We start from the raw sequence: 19,598 nt of genomic DNA, 5'->3' as shown, positions 1-19,598 counted from the left end.
TATCAGCCAGAGGCAGATCAGCCATTTCAGTGACCATAATCTGCTTTATGGACATCCATGGGCATGCTTTTCATATGTTGGTTAGAATTTTTCACCTTGAAAGCAAAGTGTCATTTTGCTCTTGCATGTAAAAAACATAACTTGGATATGAAGTAAGCCAGAATTTCTCAAAGCCTGGTCACTAGGGCAGTAGTAGCATTGGTGTCTCCAGGGAAATGAGAAACATGGGTTCTCAGCTTCCATCCAGATCGACTCAGAATCCACGGGATTGGGGACCAAAATGATTTTCCCAGGTCATTCGGGTGTATGCTCACGCTTGAGAACAATCAATGGATAACACAAGATTAGACATGACGGTAGGATTTTAAAGAAAGATTTATTTATTTTTAGTTCATGTATGAGTGTTTGCCCGCATGTATGTATGAATACCATGTGCATCCTTGTTGCTCTTGGAGCCAGAAGAGGGTGTCAGATTCCTAGTAATTGGAATTAGAGGAGCTTGTGAGCTGCTATATAAGTGCTAAGAAAACTAACCTGGGTCCTCTACAAGATCACCAAATGCTCTCAGCCACTGAGCCATCACTCCAGCACACACACACACACTTACGCACACAAACACACTGCCTCCTGTTTGAAAGATAAAGTCTTATTATGGAGTCCATCTTTGTCTGGAAACTTGGTGTCATTCTCCTGCCTCAGCTTCCCAAGTGCTAGGATTCCAGGCATGTGCCACCACACCTGGCTATGTTATAGCAAGCCCTACGCAAGCGCAGTGAGTACCAGGAACACAGGAAGCTGGTTCATCTTGTATAGCAGACCTAGCACTCAAGACAGCTTGCAGGTCATAACAAAGGTTTCCAAATTTCTGAAAAACGAAGGCGTGAGTGCATATGTAGGATAGCCAAAAGGTGAAGGAGAGGTAGGGAAAGCTTTCATGTAATCAGTAATTAAATTGAATCGTTAGATCCAATCCCTACCTCCCACAAAGCAAACTATATCTGACGTGAAAGCTAGCCATATATCTGTGCCTTGCTCTCATGAATGACTTTTGCAATAAAAGCTTTTTAAAAATGTCTCAAAGTTCACATATACTTTTTTTTTTAAGACACCTGTTTCAGTAGGGCACAGAGACACAGGCCTGTAACCCCAGCATTTGGGACTTTAAGGCAGGAGGATTAGAAATTCAAAGTCATTCTCAGCTGCTTAATGAGTTTCAAGGTCAGCTTGGGCTAACACATCTATTTCTTAAGGTAGGATAAGCTAGCACAATGGGGATATTCATATATTTAAAGAGAGTAATAGCTAACTGAGAAAAGCTCAACTGTCTAAAACAGGATATATAAAAGTAAACCTTTATTATCTAATTATAGCAGAGCCTTAGTTTTCTATTGTGATATGACACCATAGTCAAGATGACTTACAAAAGAGAGTGTTTAGTTTGAGCTACAGTTTCAAATGTTACTGTCCATGATGGCAGAGCAAAGACATGAAGGCAGGGACAGCTGAGAGCTTACATCTTGATCTGAAAGTAGGAGGGAGAAAGGGGGAGAGTGGAGGTAGGGAGAAGAGACTGAAAATGGTGATAGTCTTTTGAAACCTCAAAGCCTGACCCTGGTCACACACCTCCTCCATACCACCACAGAAAACCATACGTTACTTTAAAAACTTATTAAATGTAGAAAAATATAAAAGAAAGACAAAAATCACTGATAATGACAAATCTAAAGCCATGATTACATTTGACTTTAGTACCTTTGGGCTTTTGTTATGCCTACATACATAAAGAAATATATTTTTTTAGATTTATTTTTATTTTATATGTATGAGTATTTTGTCTGTATTTATGTAAGTGCACTGTGTGGGTAAGTGGTACCCTTAGAAGCAGGAAGAGAGCACCAGATCCCATGGAACTGGAGCTGAGGATGACCGTGAGTCACCTTGTGGGTACTGAAAACCAAATCTGGGTCCTCTCCGAGAGTAGACAGTGCTCTTACCTGCCGAGTCATCTTTCCAGCATCCTAGAGGTTTCATTTTAAAACACAATTAAGGTCAAGCAGTGGTGGCACACACCTTTAATCCCACCACTTGGGAGGCAGAGCAGGTGGATCTCTGTGAGTTCAAGGCCAGCTTGGTCTACAGAGCGAGTTCCAGGACAGCTAGGGCTGTTACACAGAGAAACCCTGTCTCGAAAAACCAAAAACTAAACAAACAAACAAACAAACAAACAAAAAAAACAGGATAAGATCACATTTTGTTTCACTTTCATCTCTAAGCAATACATTTTTAGATTTTACTTTTCCTTACCTCCCATTGTGTGAAAAACTGTGTCCACAGTGATGATTCTCCTCTCTGGATTGTGGTCTTCAAATTTGAACGTACATAAGTCACCAGAATATCCTGTTCACACACAGATGTCTGGCATCTAGAAAGTCTGACCTAGCAGGCCTGTGTAGGGCTCAGGCATTGCCTTAAGAGCATCTCTTAGGCACTTGAGGCTTAAGCTCTCCTGGTCATGTTTTCTGTAATCACACTTTGGAAGCTGTTGGCTTTGGGACAGAAGATCTTGAGTTTTTGAGTCCACTAGGTTATAAACTGCTGTCTTCACTTGTAAGGTGGCAAGACTGAGATGGTTAAAAGGAAATAAAGAGTACTGTGAATTGTCACAAATTGTAAGTTTGTATCATCTCATCTTGAAACACTTTCAACAAAGCTAAGCCGTCCATAACACTCCCCCTATCCTTTGAAAAGTAATTTTCTTTTGTTGACTAACTTCTTTAAAAGCAAAAAATAAGATTTAAATTGCTGAAAGATTTTGTAAGCAAATGCCTGACTTCCTGCCTACTGAAATCATTACGTTCTCCAGGATTATGACAGACACATCACTGACTTTTGTGCTCTCAGCATTTGGGAGGCAGAAGCAGGAGGACTTCTGTGAGTTTGAGGCCAGCCTTGTCTACAGATCTAGTTCCAGGACAACAAGGGCTACATAGTGAGACCCTGTAATGAAAAACAAAACAAACATATACACATGATAAGCCACAAGAAAAATGAGACATGTATGTAAAGTGTAAAGGTTGAAAGACATTAAAAGATAATTTGATAATGCAAATTAGAATAGGAAACAAATTAGGAACAAGACTTTGAACTCACCAAGATAGAATAGATAATGAAGTATTTTCTTTGAATTTGTCAAATGCAAATAGACTACTCTATGTTATTTTGTTTCTTTTGTGATTTATGTGTATAAGACTTTTTTGTTTTTGTTTTTCATGACAGGATCCCACTACTATGTAGCCCTGACTATTCTGGAACTCTCTCTGTAGATGAGACTGGCTTGGAACTCACAAAGATCAATGAGATAACATTAAGGATCCTCGAGTAACCTGGCAGTGGTGGCTTACACCTTTAATTCCAGCACTCGGGAGGCAGAGGCAGGCGAATCTCTGTGAGTTCGAGGCCAGACTGGTCTACAGAGTGAATTCCAGGATAGGCTCCAAAGCTACACAGAGAAATCCTGTCTCAAAAACAAACAAACAAACAAACAAATCATAGAGTAAAAATGGTCAAAAAAAATGAGAATGTAAGGACTATGTGTTTCACCAGGAGGTCGCAAAAAAAAAAAAAAAAAGATACAAAGTTGTGTTTCAGAGAACTACTGTACAAAATTCCTAGCTTTCATTGAGCTGAACTATAATATAGTTCCACACTCAGAAAGCACACGGTGGCTGTTGGCTGTGGGGAAGTTTGCCTTTTGATACTAATAGAGTCACTGAAGGAGTTGTGGGAATATTTTGAAATAGCAACAAGACATGCTTTGGGCCATTTTCAGCATATTCAGATGTTAGGATATTAAGTGAACAGTGAGATATGCCCACAGCACATGAAAAGCTCTCCATCCATCACAATGCAAACTACAAGAACTCTAAGTTCTCAGGGCTTTGGACCACCCGGCTCCAGCCTCTGTACTGCCCACCCCCCCTCGGACTTCCCATGCTGTGTACCAGGAGAAAGGAACTATTACACTAGTGTTCTCTTAAATCTTCTCTATTTTTTACTTTTTGATTAGACATGTAAATCCTAAATCAGTACTTGAAAAAAAAAGGTGCTTTTAAATACAATAAGTTCAATAATTGGATAGCAACTACATTATCTTTTATTTTCTTGAAGAGAGGAGAATACTTACTGGGCAGGAGCTGGAACCAAACTAACAGAAGTGTGGAGGTGGAACAGACCAGTGTGTGCAGGGATCTCACCCGTCTCTGTAAAGAAGCAACCCACCGCAGACTTAGTTACTGAGGAAACTAACTGGGGCATCATTTGTTCTTCCTTGTGAAACACATTGTCAGTTTCTTTCTTTCTTTCTGGTTTTGGTTTTTGAGACAAGGGCTCTCTACGTAGCCCTGGCTGTCCTGGAACTTGCTTGGACTCAGAGATTTGACGGCCTCTGCCTGTAGGTGCTGGGATCAAAGGTCATGACATCATGCCTGGCATCATCTTTGTAGGCTGACCAGACTGAGCTATGTGTCCTGTGTTTGGTTTTAGGGGAAAGGAAAAACAAAACAACAACAAAAAGAAACATATTTCCCTTCATACCTAGTAAACAAATTGCTATATCCTTTAAGTATTAAATAATTAAACTATACAAATATGTTGAAATGAAAGTATCTGCTGATCTTCAAGATTCACTTTAAGGAAAAAAATGAAGTGTCCATGTATACATTTAAAAACATCAGCTGTGTAAACTGGGCACACTAAGTCCTACCACTTGAAAAGTTGAGGTTGAGGCAGGAGGATTGAAAGCTTGAGGCCAACCTGGGGAGACACCCTCTACCCCCACTCCCCACCCCACCCCAGTGCACACACTCGCATACACACACACACACACACACACACACACACACACACACACACACACACACTTTCTAGAAGGATATCTGAGACAAAGATTATTCTAGCTGCTACCGTTTGATGTTGGAACTATGCATAGAGAAGTTTGCTGTTTGTTTTCTACCCCTTGGTTCTGCCTCTGCCTCCTGAGTGCTGGGATTGAAGGCGTGCATCACTACACCCAGCTAGAAGAATAACTTAAAGCTGACATTAAATGATAATAACCATTGTGCTCTGGTATTCAGCTTGTCCTAGGCTTTTTGATCTTTCTGCTTCCATGGGCTCCACTGTCTCTCCGGGCCGTCGTCATGCCCATACATGTATATTCTGGACTTCTCCTCTTCGGAACAGTGATTGCTACAGTCCTCATGGGAGTGACAGAGAAGCTGTTTTTTGTCCTGTAAGTCTGTAGCCTTCTTTCTTAATACTTAAGCTAGAAAATGTTAAGTATTTATTCACTGGGGAAACATAATATAGATAGCTATTTCAAAAGATTTACTTTTATTTTTTTGCTTGCATGAGTGTGTCTACTACACACATGCTGTGCTCTCTGAGGCCAGAAGAGGGCATTAGATCCCCTGGAACTGGGGTTATAGGCTGTTGTGAGAAGCCATGTGGGTGCTGGGAAACAAACTTGGGTCTTCTCAAAGAGCAGCAATGCTTTTAACTGTTGGGCCATCTCATTAGCTCCATAAATAGTCATTTTATTATTAAAATTTTAAGTTTAAATTTTTAAATACAATTTATCATCCCATAAATATAGTAATGACTAAAAACAGAATTATCGGGGTTATGAGCTGTGCATTCATCTTTTGGGGGTGTATATTTTTAAGCTAATTGTAATTATAGTATGTATACATTTTTGTTTGTACCTTCTTCCAGGTTTTAAGTGACATGAGGTATCCTAAGTGCTATACGTATTCTTTTCTTACTTGGAATTTTAGAGTATTCTACAGTGTGAATCACAGTATAACCTACATGTCTCTTTAATGCTGTGCTATAAGGACATTTATGTTGAATCTGTACCATGGTTCACTGTGAGCAGGTGGATTCAGTGTATGCTGTGTGCTCGTAACTGGGTCCACTTTCTCTTTCTTCATAGGAAAAATCCTTCATACCATTCATTCCCACCAGAGGGTGTTTTCACAAATACCCTGGGCCTTCTGATTCTGGTATTTGGAGCCCTCATCTTCTGGATTGTCACCAGACCACAGTGGAAACGTCCCAGAGAACCCGGCTCTATCCTTCTTCAGCCAAATGGAGGCGCAGAGGGAATGCAAGGCACCATGGCAATAAGCTCCAGCCACAGCCCAGACTCAGCAGAAGCAGAGTTAAGCACCGAGGGGGCAGCCAGGAAAAGAACCCTTGGCAGCCTTGATGATGCTGGCCAGAGATCCACCATGTGACATGGACAGCCATGTTAACTTCTCTTCCAAAGTCAGACCTACCATTCAGCTTCTCCTGCCTAGTCATAGGCAATTTGGGTTCATAGTGCCAATATATATTGTGGTCACCAGGGAGGATTTCCTGAGAGCGATTATATTGTGAGGCCTGTGAGCTTGCCAAATGTAAAAGGACATGATCAATGTAAGTTGTGATTGTTTCCTGTGTATTCTTGAGCACCCGAGCATTGGATGCACCTGCCAGCGGCTTGTTTGCTGAGCTCACCCTTGGCTTCTGGCTATGCCCCATTAATTCAGCAATTTCAGAACGAGGTAGAACCAGTCCTAACTTTTAAAATAAGATCACAAATACCTGGAACAATGTTTGGATCCTTATGCCACACAACTGTTGTGAGTAAAACTTGGGGGGGGGGAGCGGCACTTTAGGAAAATAATTAGTTCCCTTTTCCTCATGGTGGCCTCTGATCCCTCTCCAGCTAATTAGGGCTCACCTGGGCCCTGAACATGAGTGTATTCATGAGGGTGTTTTGGAGCAGTTGCTGGGTCAAAGACAGCTAAAGAGATCTCTGGTGAGACCTGGAAGATTTTCTTACACACAGCCCAGTGCCTAGACTCCCAGGAGCTGGTTACTTCACAGTTCAGCTGAACTTCAAGCAATGCAAACACGCCTGCGCTCAAGCTTTGCATCCACACACCGTGACGAACACTTTCTATCAAGTTTCTGTTTTATTTTCCAAAGTGCTGCCCTGGCTCTTACTATGTGCCAGCACTCTCCTACTAGGCACTTTACAAATAAACTAGCTCCTTCAGTCTCCAGACAGACGCTGTAGACAGGTACTGTTACTAGCCCCGTTTTTAAGTGAGAGATCTGAAGCTTGGAAAGGTTAGTAACTTGGCCCAACATCACATAACTCTTAAGCTGATGGAACTGACATTCAGATCCCAGCAGTCTGGCTCCCCTGTCTGTGATCCTACATTTCACTATGCTCCTTTCCCATTTATACTTCTTGGCAGCACTGTGCTCCACCCCTGAATAAAGCCGCTGAGTGGAGTTGTTACAGGACGCTGCCTTGCCCTTGGTCCTCTTCCAAGGGGACCCTTTACAGGGTGGGAAAGGCGCCATAAAGTCTTATATGAAGACCTTGGGGCCTCAGCCACTGCCAGCAAGCCAAAGCCTGCCTCGATGTCCTTTTAATCTTAACAGAGCATCTATCTGTCTTGCTGATAAGAAGATCTGGGCTAGGACAGGCACAGCCTTCAACATTGAGTGTTCGTTCCTCACAGTCTTAGCTGCTGTCTTTCCCGGGGGCCATAGGCAGTTTCTTTCCTGATTTTTGTTCTTAGTAGAGGACTGAGATTCAGTGACCAGACTTCTGTCTCAGCTCTGAGGAAAACCTGCAGTAGTAACTGGGGAAATGACGATTCATGGAGATTGGTAGATTTTTTTTCTCTCTGTTTTCTAATTTAAACACTTGGGCATGGATATGTGAGCCTATAGTTCCGGCTGCTTGAGAAACTAATGTTCAAGGATCAGTTCAAAGCCAGCCTAGGCATCATAGTGAACCCTTCTCTTGGGTTTTTGATGGAGTCTCTAGAAACCCAAGTTGGCCTTCCTCTTTGTGTAACCAAAGGTGACTTGAACATGTAGCCTTTCTTGCCTTCACTCTCCAAATGCTGGATTACAGGCATGTGCCACCAGCCACCAGCCACCAGCCACCAGCCACCAGCTACCACGTCTTAGCACAGCTCTGTCTTTTAAATAAAAAACAAAGACAAAACAAAACACAAGAATTTCAATGCGGAGAAAAAAACTTATAGTTTACAGCAAAATATACTGATATGTAGTGAAAATCCTTTAAGGTAATATGATTATTTTCATAGCCAGGTGTCGTTCCAGTGATTCCACACTCAGGAGGCAGAGTCAGGTGGATCTCTGAATTCAAGGCCAGCCTGGTCTACAGAATGAGTTCCAGGACAGCCAGGGCTGTTTCACAGAGAAACCCTGTCTCAAAAAACAAAACAGAAATATGGTTATTTCCAAAGACTGTACAACTCAGTCTATCAGAACTCTTAAACTTCATAACAATTCAGAATTCCCTCAATGCATCATTGCTTTCTTCTTATTTAATTAATTCTATTTCCAAAATCAGTTAACAGCATCAGAAGGACTATGAGGGACCAACTCAAGGTCACTCTTCAGCTAGATAGAGAGTTCAGGCCAGCCTGGGATACATGATACCTATCTCAGAAGTCCAATAAATAAATAAAGATCCTATGTGTGCTAAGTAAGAGTAATTGCATGCTTACACCAAACAGTTTGCTAAATGATGACTCACCATAAAAAACTGGGCCAAATCCTGGGGTTATTTTGGGGGGAGAATAGGAGGCTCACAACTGAGCCCCAAGAATCATGGCTACCTTTCCTTTCCTCATAGGCCCACAGAGGCTATCAGTGCAAGGCTAATTATGTGGCACTATAATAGCTCCATTGCAAGTATTAGAGCACCCCTCATTTCAGCCCTCTATTTTCTCTCAAGTGGGCTAATGTGAGGGTAATATTATAGGTACTTCTTTTCTTTCTTCTCCAGCTTTTATGAAAGGATGCATAGCACAATGTATCGGAAAGATCTTTCTATTTGAGACTCTTCTTTTAATGGGCTCTTTATTACAATGATAATTATACCTTTATCTTTCAAAAGCCGATGTTTCCTGCCTAAAGCATCTCCCCCCAAAAATATCACATTAAAAAGTCTGCAAAGAATAGGGGAGAAGAGAGCCTTGGGTATCAATTCCAAACAGTGATTGAAACCTCCCCAAATAATTATAGCTTGTATCCTCTACAGAGATTATCTGGCTTGGCTTACCCCATAATCTAATTTCAGGAAAGAAAGCTTTATTTCAACACTGATCTATGTCAACATGAAAGCCTTCTCTTTCCCAGAGCTTGGCGAGAAATTGAATATACTATGTTGAATTAATGTCATCAAAAGCATACAGCTTTCCTGTGCTCCTGTCAAACCAAGCCCACCCTCCACTGCACTTTCTCCCCGTTAGCAGTGCGGTTTTCTTTGAATCTGTGCACTTAGAATGGAATGATAGATTAAGGCAAGCATACTTTTTAAGGACTGGTGACAAGTAGTTTCTGTTTTCTAAAGGACAACAGCATAAATTGTATGTCTCATTTTAATTAAGCTTTCTTCCCTACGGAGCTGGAAGTCCCAGTGCACATTCATTGACCATGGCTTCACATGGGAAATGCAAAGGAGGAAGTTATGCCTTATGCCAACTTTACTTGTAATGTGATGGATTATTTAGCTTTAGATGTCCATCTTTTTTTTTTTTGTAACTTCAACAGGAAACTACTATAACTTCTAGGTCTAAAAGTAATGTAGAGGAGAAAATGACTGTTCTTCATCTATGGGCTAGCTACCTGAACACTTTAAGTGGGAAATAATTCTATCTATAAATTTGTCCTTGTATCTCAGGACATTGATGGAAAAGTATTATCTTGACTATTTTATAATTTTTAGGGAATATATGCATCTATTTTTCTTGACCTTTAATATAGCAATAAAAAGCGACTTTTAAGCTTTTTGTGTGTGTTGTCTGTTTGTCCTGGGGTAGTGGTTATAATCATTTTTCTTGAAGTTTCTTTTTCATAATTTATTTTTTAGTTGTTTTTCAATTGGGTTACGGTGAGCTTTTTCTATACACTCTGAGTACCTGTCTTTCTATGATGCTGGAGGTAGTGAGACTGTCAAACCCATGTCATTCCTTTCCGCGCAGGATCTGAGTTGGAGCCCATGGCAATGTGGTAGGGTGCTGCAGACCCTGCCAGTAAATGGGAAGAAAAGCACAAACAAATCTATCCAATGCAGTGCTTGTTAAATAACTGCTCATTGTAACTTTAAAAAATATTTTTGAATAATTGTATGCCTTTGTGTCTGTGTGGGGGGTGTGAGCTATTTATAATTCTTGGTACTAGTGAAGAAACCTTGAAAAAGCCAACATTAGAAGAAAATCTGTTGACTTCATCCCGTATCTTTGCTCTTGCTGAGGTCACTACTTTCTGGTGTTTCAAGGTCCCTCTCTGTCTGGAGACTTCGTGTTTACTATTTATTTCAAGGAGGTCTTCTGCAGCAGCAGTATGTGCTCTTAGGGGCTGAGCCATCTCTCCAGTTCCATCAATGCCTGGATCATTTCAAAATGGATTCCTATTGATGGCCTTTTCACTTGATAATGGACTGCATCTAGCTCCTTTTTAGTTTATCTACCAGTTTACCTTGCATTTTGAATATCATGAATAGAAACTTGAAGAGACTCTAGGTTCTGTTGCTTGCCCCTAAAGCAGTGGTTCTCAGCCTGTGGGTCAAGACCCCTTTGGGGTCACATATCAGATATTTACATTACAATTCATAACAGTAGCAAAATTATAGTTCTGAAGTAACAATGAAATAACTTTATGGGTGGGGGTTACCACAGCATGAGGAACTGTATTAGAGGGTCACAACGTTACCAAGGTTGAGAACCACTGCTCTAATAGGCAGTTACTAAGCAGTGGGTGAACTCTCTTATTTTAGTCTTGGATGAGTTGCTTGGAGTCTACCTCACATATATGTTGGATAAGGGCCAAGTGGAGTTTATGTGCAGAATTTAAAGTTCTTGTACTGTCAATCTTGGTTTGTCAATTTGGGAAACACGAAATATTTTTGTTTTATTTATTTTAACAGAAATTTTCTTTTATTTATCTTTATTATTTTTAATTGTGCGTACGTACGTACGTGTGTGTGTGTGTGTGTGTGTGTGTGTGTGTGTGTGTGTGTGTGTGTGTGTAGGACTGTGCACATGAATGCAGGAAGCCAGAAGAGTTGGGTCCCCTGGATCTGAGTTACAGAAAACTGAGCTGCCTGAGGTGGGCACTGGGGACCGACCTTGGCTCCTCTGCCAGATCAATGCTCACTCTGGATTGCGGAGTCATCTCTCCAGTCCGGAGAGCTTTTTGTTTTAATGGCTGGAGAATGATTGTATTGCTTTGCTTGGAGAAAAGCTGATCCAAACAGCACTGCTCGGGGTGACCTTCCAACTTCTAGCTGAGCCACAGACCTCGTTTATTACCTAATTTAGTTCTCATCAAACCTGCTGCCTGGGAAAGAGGGCTGACTTTAAACATCTTGCAGGATCAGGTGAGAGTCTGACTTCCATTGTAAGGTAGACACAGGCAACAGAATGCTAAACAACTGTTGCCTAGGCTTACAGATGTCAGCCCACTGGAGCTTCAATGGCTGAACAAGGGACAATTCCTCGTAGAAGAATCGGTACAGAACACAGACAAAGCCAGCTCACAGGGAAATAGGTGCACAGAACTAAATACCTCACTACGAGGTAAAGGCATTTTTAACATGGCCTCTGAGAAGTTTATTTCTGGCCATTTGGGTACTTGATCTACAGGAAGCAAGCCATTCAATTTTCTCAACGTTTAATTTAAAATTAAAACTGTGAGACAAGCCGAGTGGTGGTGGTGCACACCTTTAATTACCAGCACTCGGGAGGCAGAGGCAGGGGAATCTCTGTGAGTTCAAGACCAACCTGGTCTACAGAGTGAGTTCCAGGACAGCCTCCAAAGCCGCAGAGAAATCCTGTCTCGAAAAACAAAACAAACAAACAAACAAACAAACAAACAAACCCTGTGAGACAAGTAGAAAGACTGGCGGAAGGAACACATGCTCTCTGTCGGATTCAACGTTTGCTGTTGCTGTATTTCCCTCCTCTCTTTTTCTTTCCCTGTCCCTGCCGCCTCAGCTCTGAAGTCCAGTCACAGACACAACACAGCTTCATCCAGAAACTTCAGCCTGCACCTCTCAGGAGTAAACAGCTGCGTGGTGTTACCTCATATCCACTTGAGGAAAACATACAGGTCGTATCCCAGAAGCTATCATGAGACAGGATGGTTTTCATTTTCACTCCCTTGCGAAAGGCAAGAAGGTGAAGCAGAAGGAAAAAGAGACAGAAAACACTGTGGTGGCTTGGATACATCCCCTGTAAGCTCGGATATTTATTTTTCCCCAACATAGTATTTTTATTGATTTTTTTGGAATTTCATACAATGTACCCTGATGGCACTCACTTCCCATTCCTTCCAGGTCCACCCTGCCACCCTTGGCCCTCCAGAAAACAAAAAACAGAAACAAACAAACCTACCAAGTCCAATTTGTGTTGCCCATATACTCTGGAGCATGGTCAAACTCCCAGTGGCCGGCCTAAAAAAAAAAAGATGGGTCCTTTCCCATCTGCATCCTACCCCTGCCAGAAGCCATCTACATTTCAGCATCTTTATCACAATTTTTTAAGGACTCTCTTCAATAACTTCATATCTGAACTATCCCCCCTCTTTTATTTGTGTGTGTGTGTGTGTGTGTGTGTGTGTGTGTGTGTGTGTGTGTGTGTGTGTGGGAGGGAAGAGGTTGTTACAGAAACCTTCGATGTCTCTCATTCTGTTTGTTATGAGTCTGCATTCACAGACACCACCGCAAAAGAAACTTCCCTGACCTTGGCAGCCGGCGGCAGCAGCATGGATCATGGACCACGTCAACATGGTTTCTGGCAGCCACGTGGATCACGAAAGTCTTTCGAGGAGACTTAATCCAAAAAATGAATCTTTCTTCATCTCGGATATCTCGTTGTTGCTCCGAGCTAGGGTGATCCTGCGGTTAGGCAGTACTCCCTAGTGCAGGACCTGCGCGAGCTCCACGCTGTTAGACCTCATCTTGCTCTAGTTGCGGGCCGCCCTGGCCACGCCCACACGCTCTCTTCCTCCCAGCAGGGCAAGCGGCAGCAACAGTTGGACCTGTAGGCCAAGCAGTAGCATCAACCTAGTGGGTGATGACTGGATGAGGCAGGCTCAGCGGTGGCCAGAGGACCAGCTCTACTTGGCAACGGCATGATCCTTTGTCTGCTGTGGCCACACTCCCTAACCTGTTGTAATGCCACGTCTCTATTTCTGCTTCTCTCTGCCATGTGTGCTGCTCTGTTCCACCATCTTTTTTTCTCTCCTATCTAAGCTCATATATTTGAATGCTTAAACACCAGAGCGTGGCACTATTTGAAAGGATTGGAAGGACAGGAGGCACGGCCTTATTGGAGTAGCTGCGGCCTTGTTGGAGGAAGCGAGTCACTCTGGGTGGGATCTGAGGTTTCAGAAGCCTGTGCCAGAGTCAGTCTCACTCTCTCTCTGCCTATGAATCAGAGTGTAGAGCTCTCAGCTCCTTCTCCCCAGCCATGTTCCCCACCGTGATGATAATGGACTAAACCGCTGAAACTCTATGTGAGCCCCAATTAAATGTTTTCTTTTATAAAAGTTGCCTTGGTCATGGCGTTTCTTAGCAGTGACAAGAAAAAGATTCAGTGAAACTAATATTGTGATTACTTCAGAAAGGACACGTATGGCTTAGAGCAGCAGTGAATATCACACCATTTTAGCATGTCATGTTGGTTGGCAGAGCAAATTATCTTTTTTTCTTATGATTATGCATGTGTGTGATGCGCGCGCGCGTGCGCGCGCGTGTGTGTGTGTGTGTGTGTGTGTGTGTGTGTGTGAGATGCGTGTGTGTGTGTGTGTGTGTGTGTGTGAGATGCGTGTGTGTGTGTGTGTGTGTGTGTGTGTGTGTGTGTGTGTGTACTGGTGCACACATATGATACTTGGAGGGGAGGCCAGGGGAGGCTGTCAGGTGTTCTGCCTTGTCACTCTGCCTTGTTCTTCTGAGCCAGGATTTCTCACAACCTGGAGCTAGGCTGATAGTAATTCCCCAGTGTCTGACCCACAGTAGTGGGGTTATAGGCAAGCACATTGGTACCTTCAGCTTTTCACGTGGTGCTAGGACACAAACCCAATGGCGAGGAGTCTTACCCACCAGGCCATGGCATGGCAAATAGATTATTCTAAGTTCCAGGTTTAGGACTAGTCTCTCTAGTCTCTGTCTTCAAATATTGTAATTTTAATCAGTCCAGAATCTCGTAAGACGTACTCAAATATCCCACCCCACTTTTATCTTGCTAAGACCAACTTGCCCTCTGACATGGGGATCCATAGATATTGGCCAGGAAAAGCTTTCTGTGTCTCTGCCTCTCCTTTGCTCTTGGTGAAGTGTTGTTCCTCGGGGTGGCAGAACCCAGGTCCCAGCATTACCCAGCCTCACCAGGGTAGACCTGGCAGCTCCTTGTTTCTCTTCCCTGACTGTAGGGAGACACCCTAGCCCCACCCAATAGTCCTGGGAGAAGGACCAGGTGGACCTGGGACTCGCCCATAAGGGCGTGGTGAAGGAAAGCCAGGGTGACGTAAGGGAGCTTCTTAAGGGGCTGCATGTGGGGACCCTGGCCCCTTTTGTTTTGGCCATGCTTGCTGGGTTCTATAACCTAGCTCTGGCCTGTGTTTTGTCCTCGTGTTTTCTTGAATAAAGAGACTTTAATCATAACACTTGACTTCTACACTTGTTGAGATTTGAACTTGCAGATTTACCAGCTATACATTTGTTGAATGTTCATGCACAATTAACCAAGATAAGAAGACTAGCATAGCAAGAGAGACAGGAAGTAAGGTGAGGGAGAGAAACTAGTGTGAGGCAGCCAGAGCTGTTCTGGAATGGACAACAAGCTATGGGAGTGGCCCTAAAGTTAACTAAATCCTCTCTGCCTGCATCACAGTGTCTTTCCCTAGTCTCCTTACCCTCTCCTGTATCTGTGTCCCAGTCCTACTATTTCCCCTACTGGAGATCATTCCATTTAAGATGTATGTAGAGCAAGATGGGGGCTGGGGAGATCTTGAGATCTTTCTCTGTCTCTGTCTCTCTATCTCTCTCTCTCATACACACATACATAATAAGCAATCAAATATAACAAATAATTAATGAACAACTGTAATCTTTGGGGCAGAGTAAAATAACGGAAAATTTAAATGCCCCATTATATCTATATTTTCTATAATTAACATTTATTACTGTTTTGTTTTGAGATAGAGTCTTACTGCATAGCTGGCCTCAAACACATGACCCTCATGCCTCAGTTTCCTGAATGCTGGGTTTACAGGCACATACTACAATGCCTTAATTTATTTATTGCTTTTATGCTACAAAAATATCCACAAGTACTTTACAGTATGTATTTTCATCTGCCTAATTGACATGATCCTAGTCTTTGTCTAGTCTAATCTTACAAGAAATGGAAGAGAATAGTTTCCAACAAAAGCAATGCTTTCTTAATATCAGGAAAGAGAAACGCCTCACTCAGTCAGACCTAGCCTAGCTCCTAGGACAGCCTGCTTTGCAGGCATGCTAGCTGCCCAGTCCCCCAGAGGCATAAACATTCACAATCACCCAAAGCTGATGCCAAGTACTGAAACCTAGAAGGCATAACATCATGAGAATGAGCCAGGCAGGAAGACCTGGATTCTCATAAGGACAATATAATGGTCTTGAGGTGTAACTCTGGACAAGCCACTCAATTTCTCCATCCTCTACAAAACCAGGCCCTTCTTTATCCTTTTAGCAGTTAGTTCTTGAGGATCTTCTGTGTGCACAGGTCAGCTCACAGTCACTCAGCTAGGCTCATGCTAGAATACTAAAGCCACACTTAATTGACCATTGAACCTTATTTACCCCCCATTTCCTTCCTTAAACAGAATGATGTAGAATTCTCATAGCTCACAAGTGAAGTGGTACTTGTGTTCTCGAGGGCCCTCAGGAAGAAGGTCAGTGGGGCTTAGGAAGGCTGACAAGAGAGGCCATAACAGAATAAAGGATAAGTTTTAGTCAGGTGTGGTGGTGCACGCTGAGGATCTCAGTGGCAAGAGGATTGCCACTAGTTTGGGATCAACCTGTGCAACAGAGAAAGACCTTATCTCAACCCTCTTACTCCCCCAAACAGTAGGAAACAAACTAAGTAGTTCATCGAAGACAGATCAGAACAGGGAATAGAGAGATAGCCAGCTGTCAAAAGCATGTGTTGCTCCTTCAGGTGACCCGAGTTTGATTCCAGCACCCTTGTCAGGCCACTCACAACTGCTTGTAACTCCAGCTCCAGGGGACCTGACACCTCCAACTGCTGAGACACCTGCATGCATGTGCACCCCCCACAGACATGTGTACACACCCCCATACAAACATGCATACATACATATTGCTGAAGACAATACAAATACATCTCATTTCTAAAGAAAAGATGAACCAGAAAAGACACCACTTGGCCCTGAACAGTGTGGAGGAAGGGAATGAAGTAAGGAACTCTGAGTGAAAGCCCTGGAGATAACCCACAGTTCCAGGTGGCCAATACCTACAGGCTGTCTGAATGCTATGTCCTCTGAATGTACATTCGTCATTCTTTAGTCCAAATGAAGTAATATTTATGAGTTTGCCATCACTGCTGCCAAGGGAAACAACACACTGAGTGGCTTTATTCCTCAAGGTTTGGTTTGTGCACAATGACTAAGTCACAAGCTCTGACAAAGGTGAGGATGCCAGCCAGGATCTGTACAGGCTGGTGTTTGGCTCCATGGGAAAAGCAGCGTGAGTTAAACACAGACAGAAAGGATACAATAGCGTCAGGGGAAGCTATTTTTATGTTCCTCAGAAGATATTTATATTCTTTGCTAGGCACAATGGTTTGATCTGTTCTGTTTCTGGAATATTCTAATTTGATTGTGCTTCCTGGTTGCACAATGACAATTCTGTGAAATCAATTGCTGTCCCTCATTGGATGACAAAGCGCTCAAGAAGGTGATTCAAGGGCTTTGGGTGACACTCAACTGGAAAGCAAACTGCTTACATGAGGTTGCAACCTCGTCACTTATTTGCAAACATGCCTGTGTGTGGCATGATGAAGAGCATCCAAGAAACATGACACATTCACAAAGAAAACAGATCTACTGCAGTAGAGATCCATAGTTACAATCCCCAAACCTTTGCGCAAAACTGGGTGAGCACTCCCTTTTTGAGAGACCTAAGAACTCAGTGTCATCTTATGTCAGAGATCTCTGGTAGTTGTCCTAGGCAAATATAGGACTAGTCAGGTGAAAGGTCACTGTGTACGGACAGGAATACACAGATTTTCACGGAGAGCCAAAGTCAGATGTTCCTGGCCATTATGCCAGTTTGATTTGTTGCACAAATACTTAAAGCAAAATAAATCCGATGCTTCACTATATAAAATAAACGAAATGCCTGATTTCTTCTCTTCTTGTATCAAAAAAGAAATGCCAGTTGAGATAATAAATAGTGTATCGTCGCATCGCAGTGGTTTGGAGATTGCATAGTACATATTCTACAATTAAACATTTACAGTGCAGTCACTCTATGGTCCCAAGGTGATTTCACCACTGATGTGGAAACTTCAGGGTCTCTCTCAAGGTGTGACTTCTTCATCTGGAAGATGAAGCTGAGGTGACTGAAGCCTCAGGTTAGTGACTTTATCTCTTCAAAATCTAGGAATTGTCAGGGGAAATAGATTTGTTTAGTTCTGGCCAAATCTAGAAAGGAAGAAATTGTGCCTGTCTCCTCCTTGCCTCTAGCCATGTCACAATTTGTGGAAAAGATGAAACAAGAGCCTGGAGATTTGCAGGTACAAGTTAGCTGTGACCACATCTCCAGGATGAAGGAAAGCATCTTCCCCAAAGACCAAAGACCAATCTCTCCTCTGGCTCCAGGGACCTTGCGGCTGGCCTGTCCTCACCCACAGCACAGCATAATTTCCCGGAAAATGATAATCCTTGCAAGACTACCTTATGAAATGGAACCACCCCAAATATCCATCAACAGATGAATGGATAATGGAAATGTGGCAACATGGAAAATGAATCTTATTCAGGTGTAAAGATGAAATCATGAAATTTGTCAGAAATGGGTATAAAGAGCAAAGGCTGTATATTCTTCTTGGTATGCTGATGTTAGCTTGTAATGTGTACATGTACATATGTACACAGGTATAACTGTGGGTATAGTGTGAAATTTAGAAAGAAGACCAAAAGAGAGTGGAGTAGATGGTAGGAAGGATGGAATGTAGATAAAAGGGCACAGGAGTCTTGGAAGAAGTTATAATGCTAGTTTTTTCTAGTTTCAACTCCATCATCGTTTTTAAGGTAGACATGTGAATTTCATTGTTTTGGATAATTTCATTATTTTGGATATTAAAGTAGAACTATTTTTGCATTCTGTGAGAATCCAGAGTGGTTGGGGCTGAAGAGATGGCTCAGCAATTAAGAGCATTTGTTGTTCTTGCCGAGGACCCAGGTTTGAATCCCAGCACCCACACAGTGGTTTACAACCACCTGTAATTCCAATCCTCAGGGATCCAATGCCTTCTTCTGACCCCTCAGGCACCAGACATGCATGTAGCACACATTTATATCTAAGGAACGGAGGAAGCCTTGAGTATGTGAGCTCTTGAGTGAATGCATGTTGCTGACATGAGCATATAGTCATGCCAAGGGAAATAGCATCACACCCAGAAGAACAAAGCAAAGCCTTCCCTTCTGGCCCGTGTGTGGATGGATGCCAGTGTGTGCAGAGCATGCCCCCCATAGCTTACTCCCCAGATATTTATGGCCTGAAGACAGCTCCCCACAGGGACTGCTCCTACCAAGATTAGTTTAACCTTCTTCCTTAATCTAGCTCTATACCACAAAGCCTGCTTCTACCAGTGTGTGCAGAGATTAGTCATGTCTAATTCATATTCCATCAACCATCAGTGCAATATGGATTAGACATGACTAGTCTCCTAATACATTTGTCATATGACTCATTTAGAAAAAAAAGTGATTTTTTTTTTAGTTAATTTGTTTTGGGGGACGGGCTTTATAACCAGAAAATTTTTCACTGTTTTCTTTTGTTTAAGACCATATTAAGGCAGACAGTGGTGACACACATCTTAAATCCCAGCACTTGGGAGGCAGAGGCAGATGGATCTCTGACTTTGAGGCCAGCCTTGTCTACAGAGGGAGTTCTAGGATAGTTAGGGCTACATAGAGAAACCTTGTCTTGAAAAACAAATAAGCTAGCAAAAACTATATTGAACCACAATCACTCTATTATAATGTTATTTAATAGTATTACTATATAAAAAGTATGGTAATTAAAATAACTAATAAGACTATCTTATTATTAATGTTTTCAAAAATGGGCCTTCAAATTTTTTGACACATCTCCTATCAAAAATGAAGGTTTAATTCCTCTCCCTTTAAAGGTGGGCCAAACCTAGCAATTCACTTGTAAAGAATGAGGGGCATAGATCTAGTACTGTGTGTGCTGGTCAGTTTTAAGTCTCAAT

General features: G+C 42.4%; 1 protein-coding gene across 1 annotated transcript in view; it reads left to right on the top strand.

Moving 5' to 3' along the window:
* Positions 1-9,882, top strand: part of LOC100767807 (cytochrome b reductase 1) — a 33,330-nt gene extending 23,448 nt beyond the window's left edge. The window contains exons 3-4 of the mRNA XM_027420205.2: positions 5,133-5,287; positions 5,990-9,882. Of these exons, the coding sequence (XP_027276006.1) occupies positions 5,133-5,287; positions 5,990-6,293 (459 nt within the window). The 3' untranslated portion in view covers positions 6,294-9,882. The remainder of the gene's footprint in view (positions 1-5,132; positions 5,288-5,989) is intronic.
* The last annotated feature ends 9,716 nt before the right edge of the window (positions 9,883-19,598 follow it).

This window comes from Cricetulus griseus, chromosome 6, assembly GCF_003668045.3.
Source record: "Cricetulus griseus strain 17A/GY chromosome 6, alternate assembly CriGri-PICRH-1.0, whole genome shotgun sequence".
NCBI classification, from domain to species: domain Eukaryota; kingdom Metazoa; phylum Chordata; class Mammalia; order Rodentia; family Cricetidae; genus Cricetulus; species Cricetulus griseus.
The sequence above is the reverse complement of the archived record's forward strand: the minus strand, read 5'-3'. Positions and strand labels throughout refer to the sequence as shown.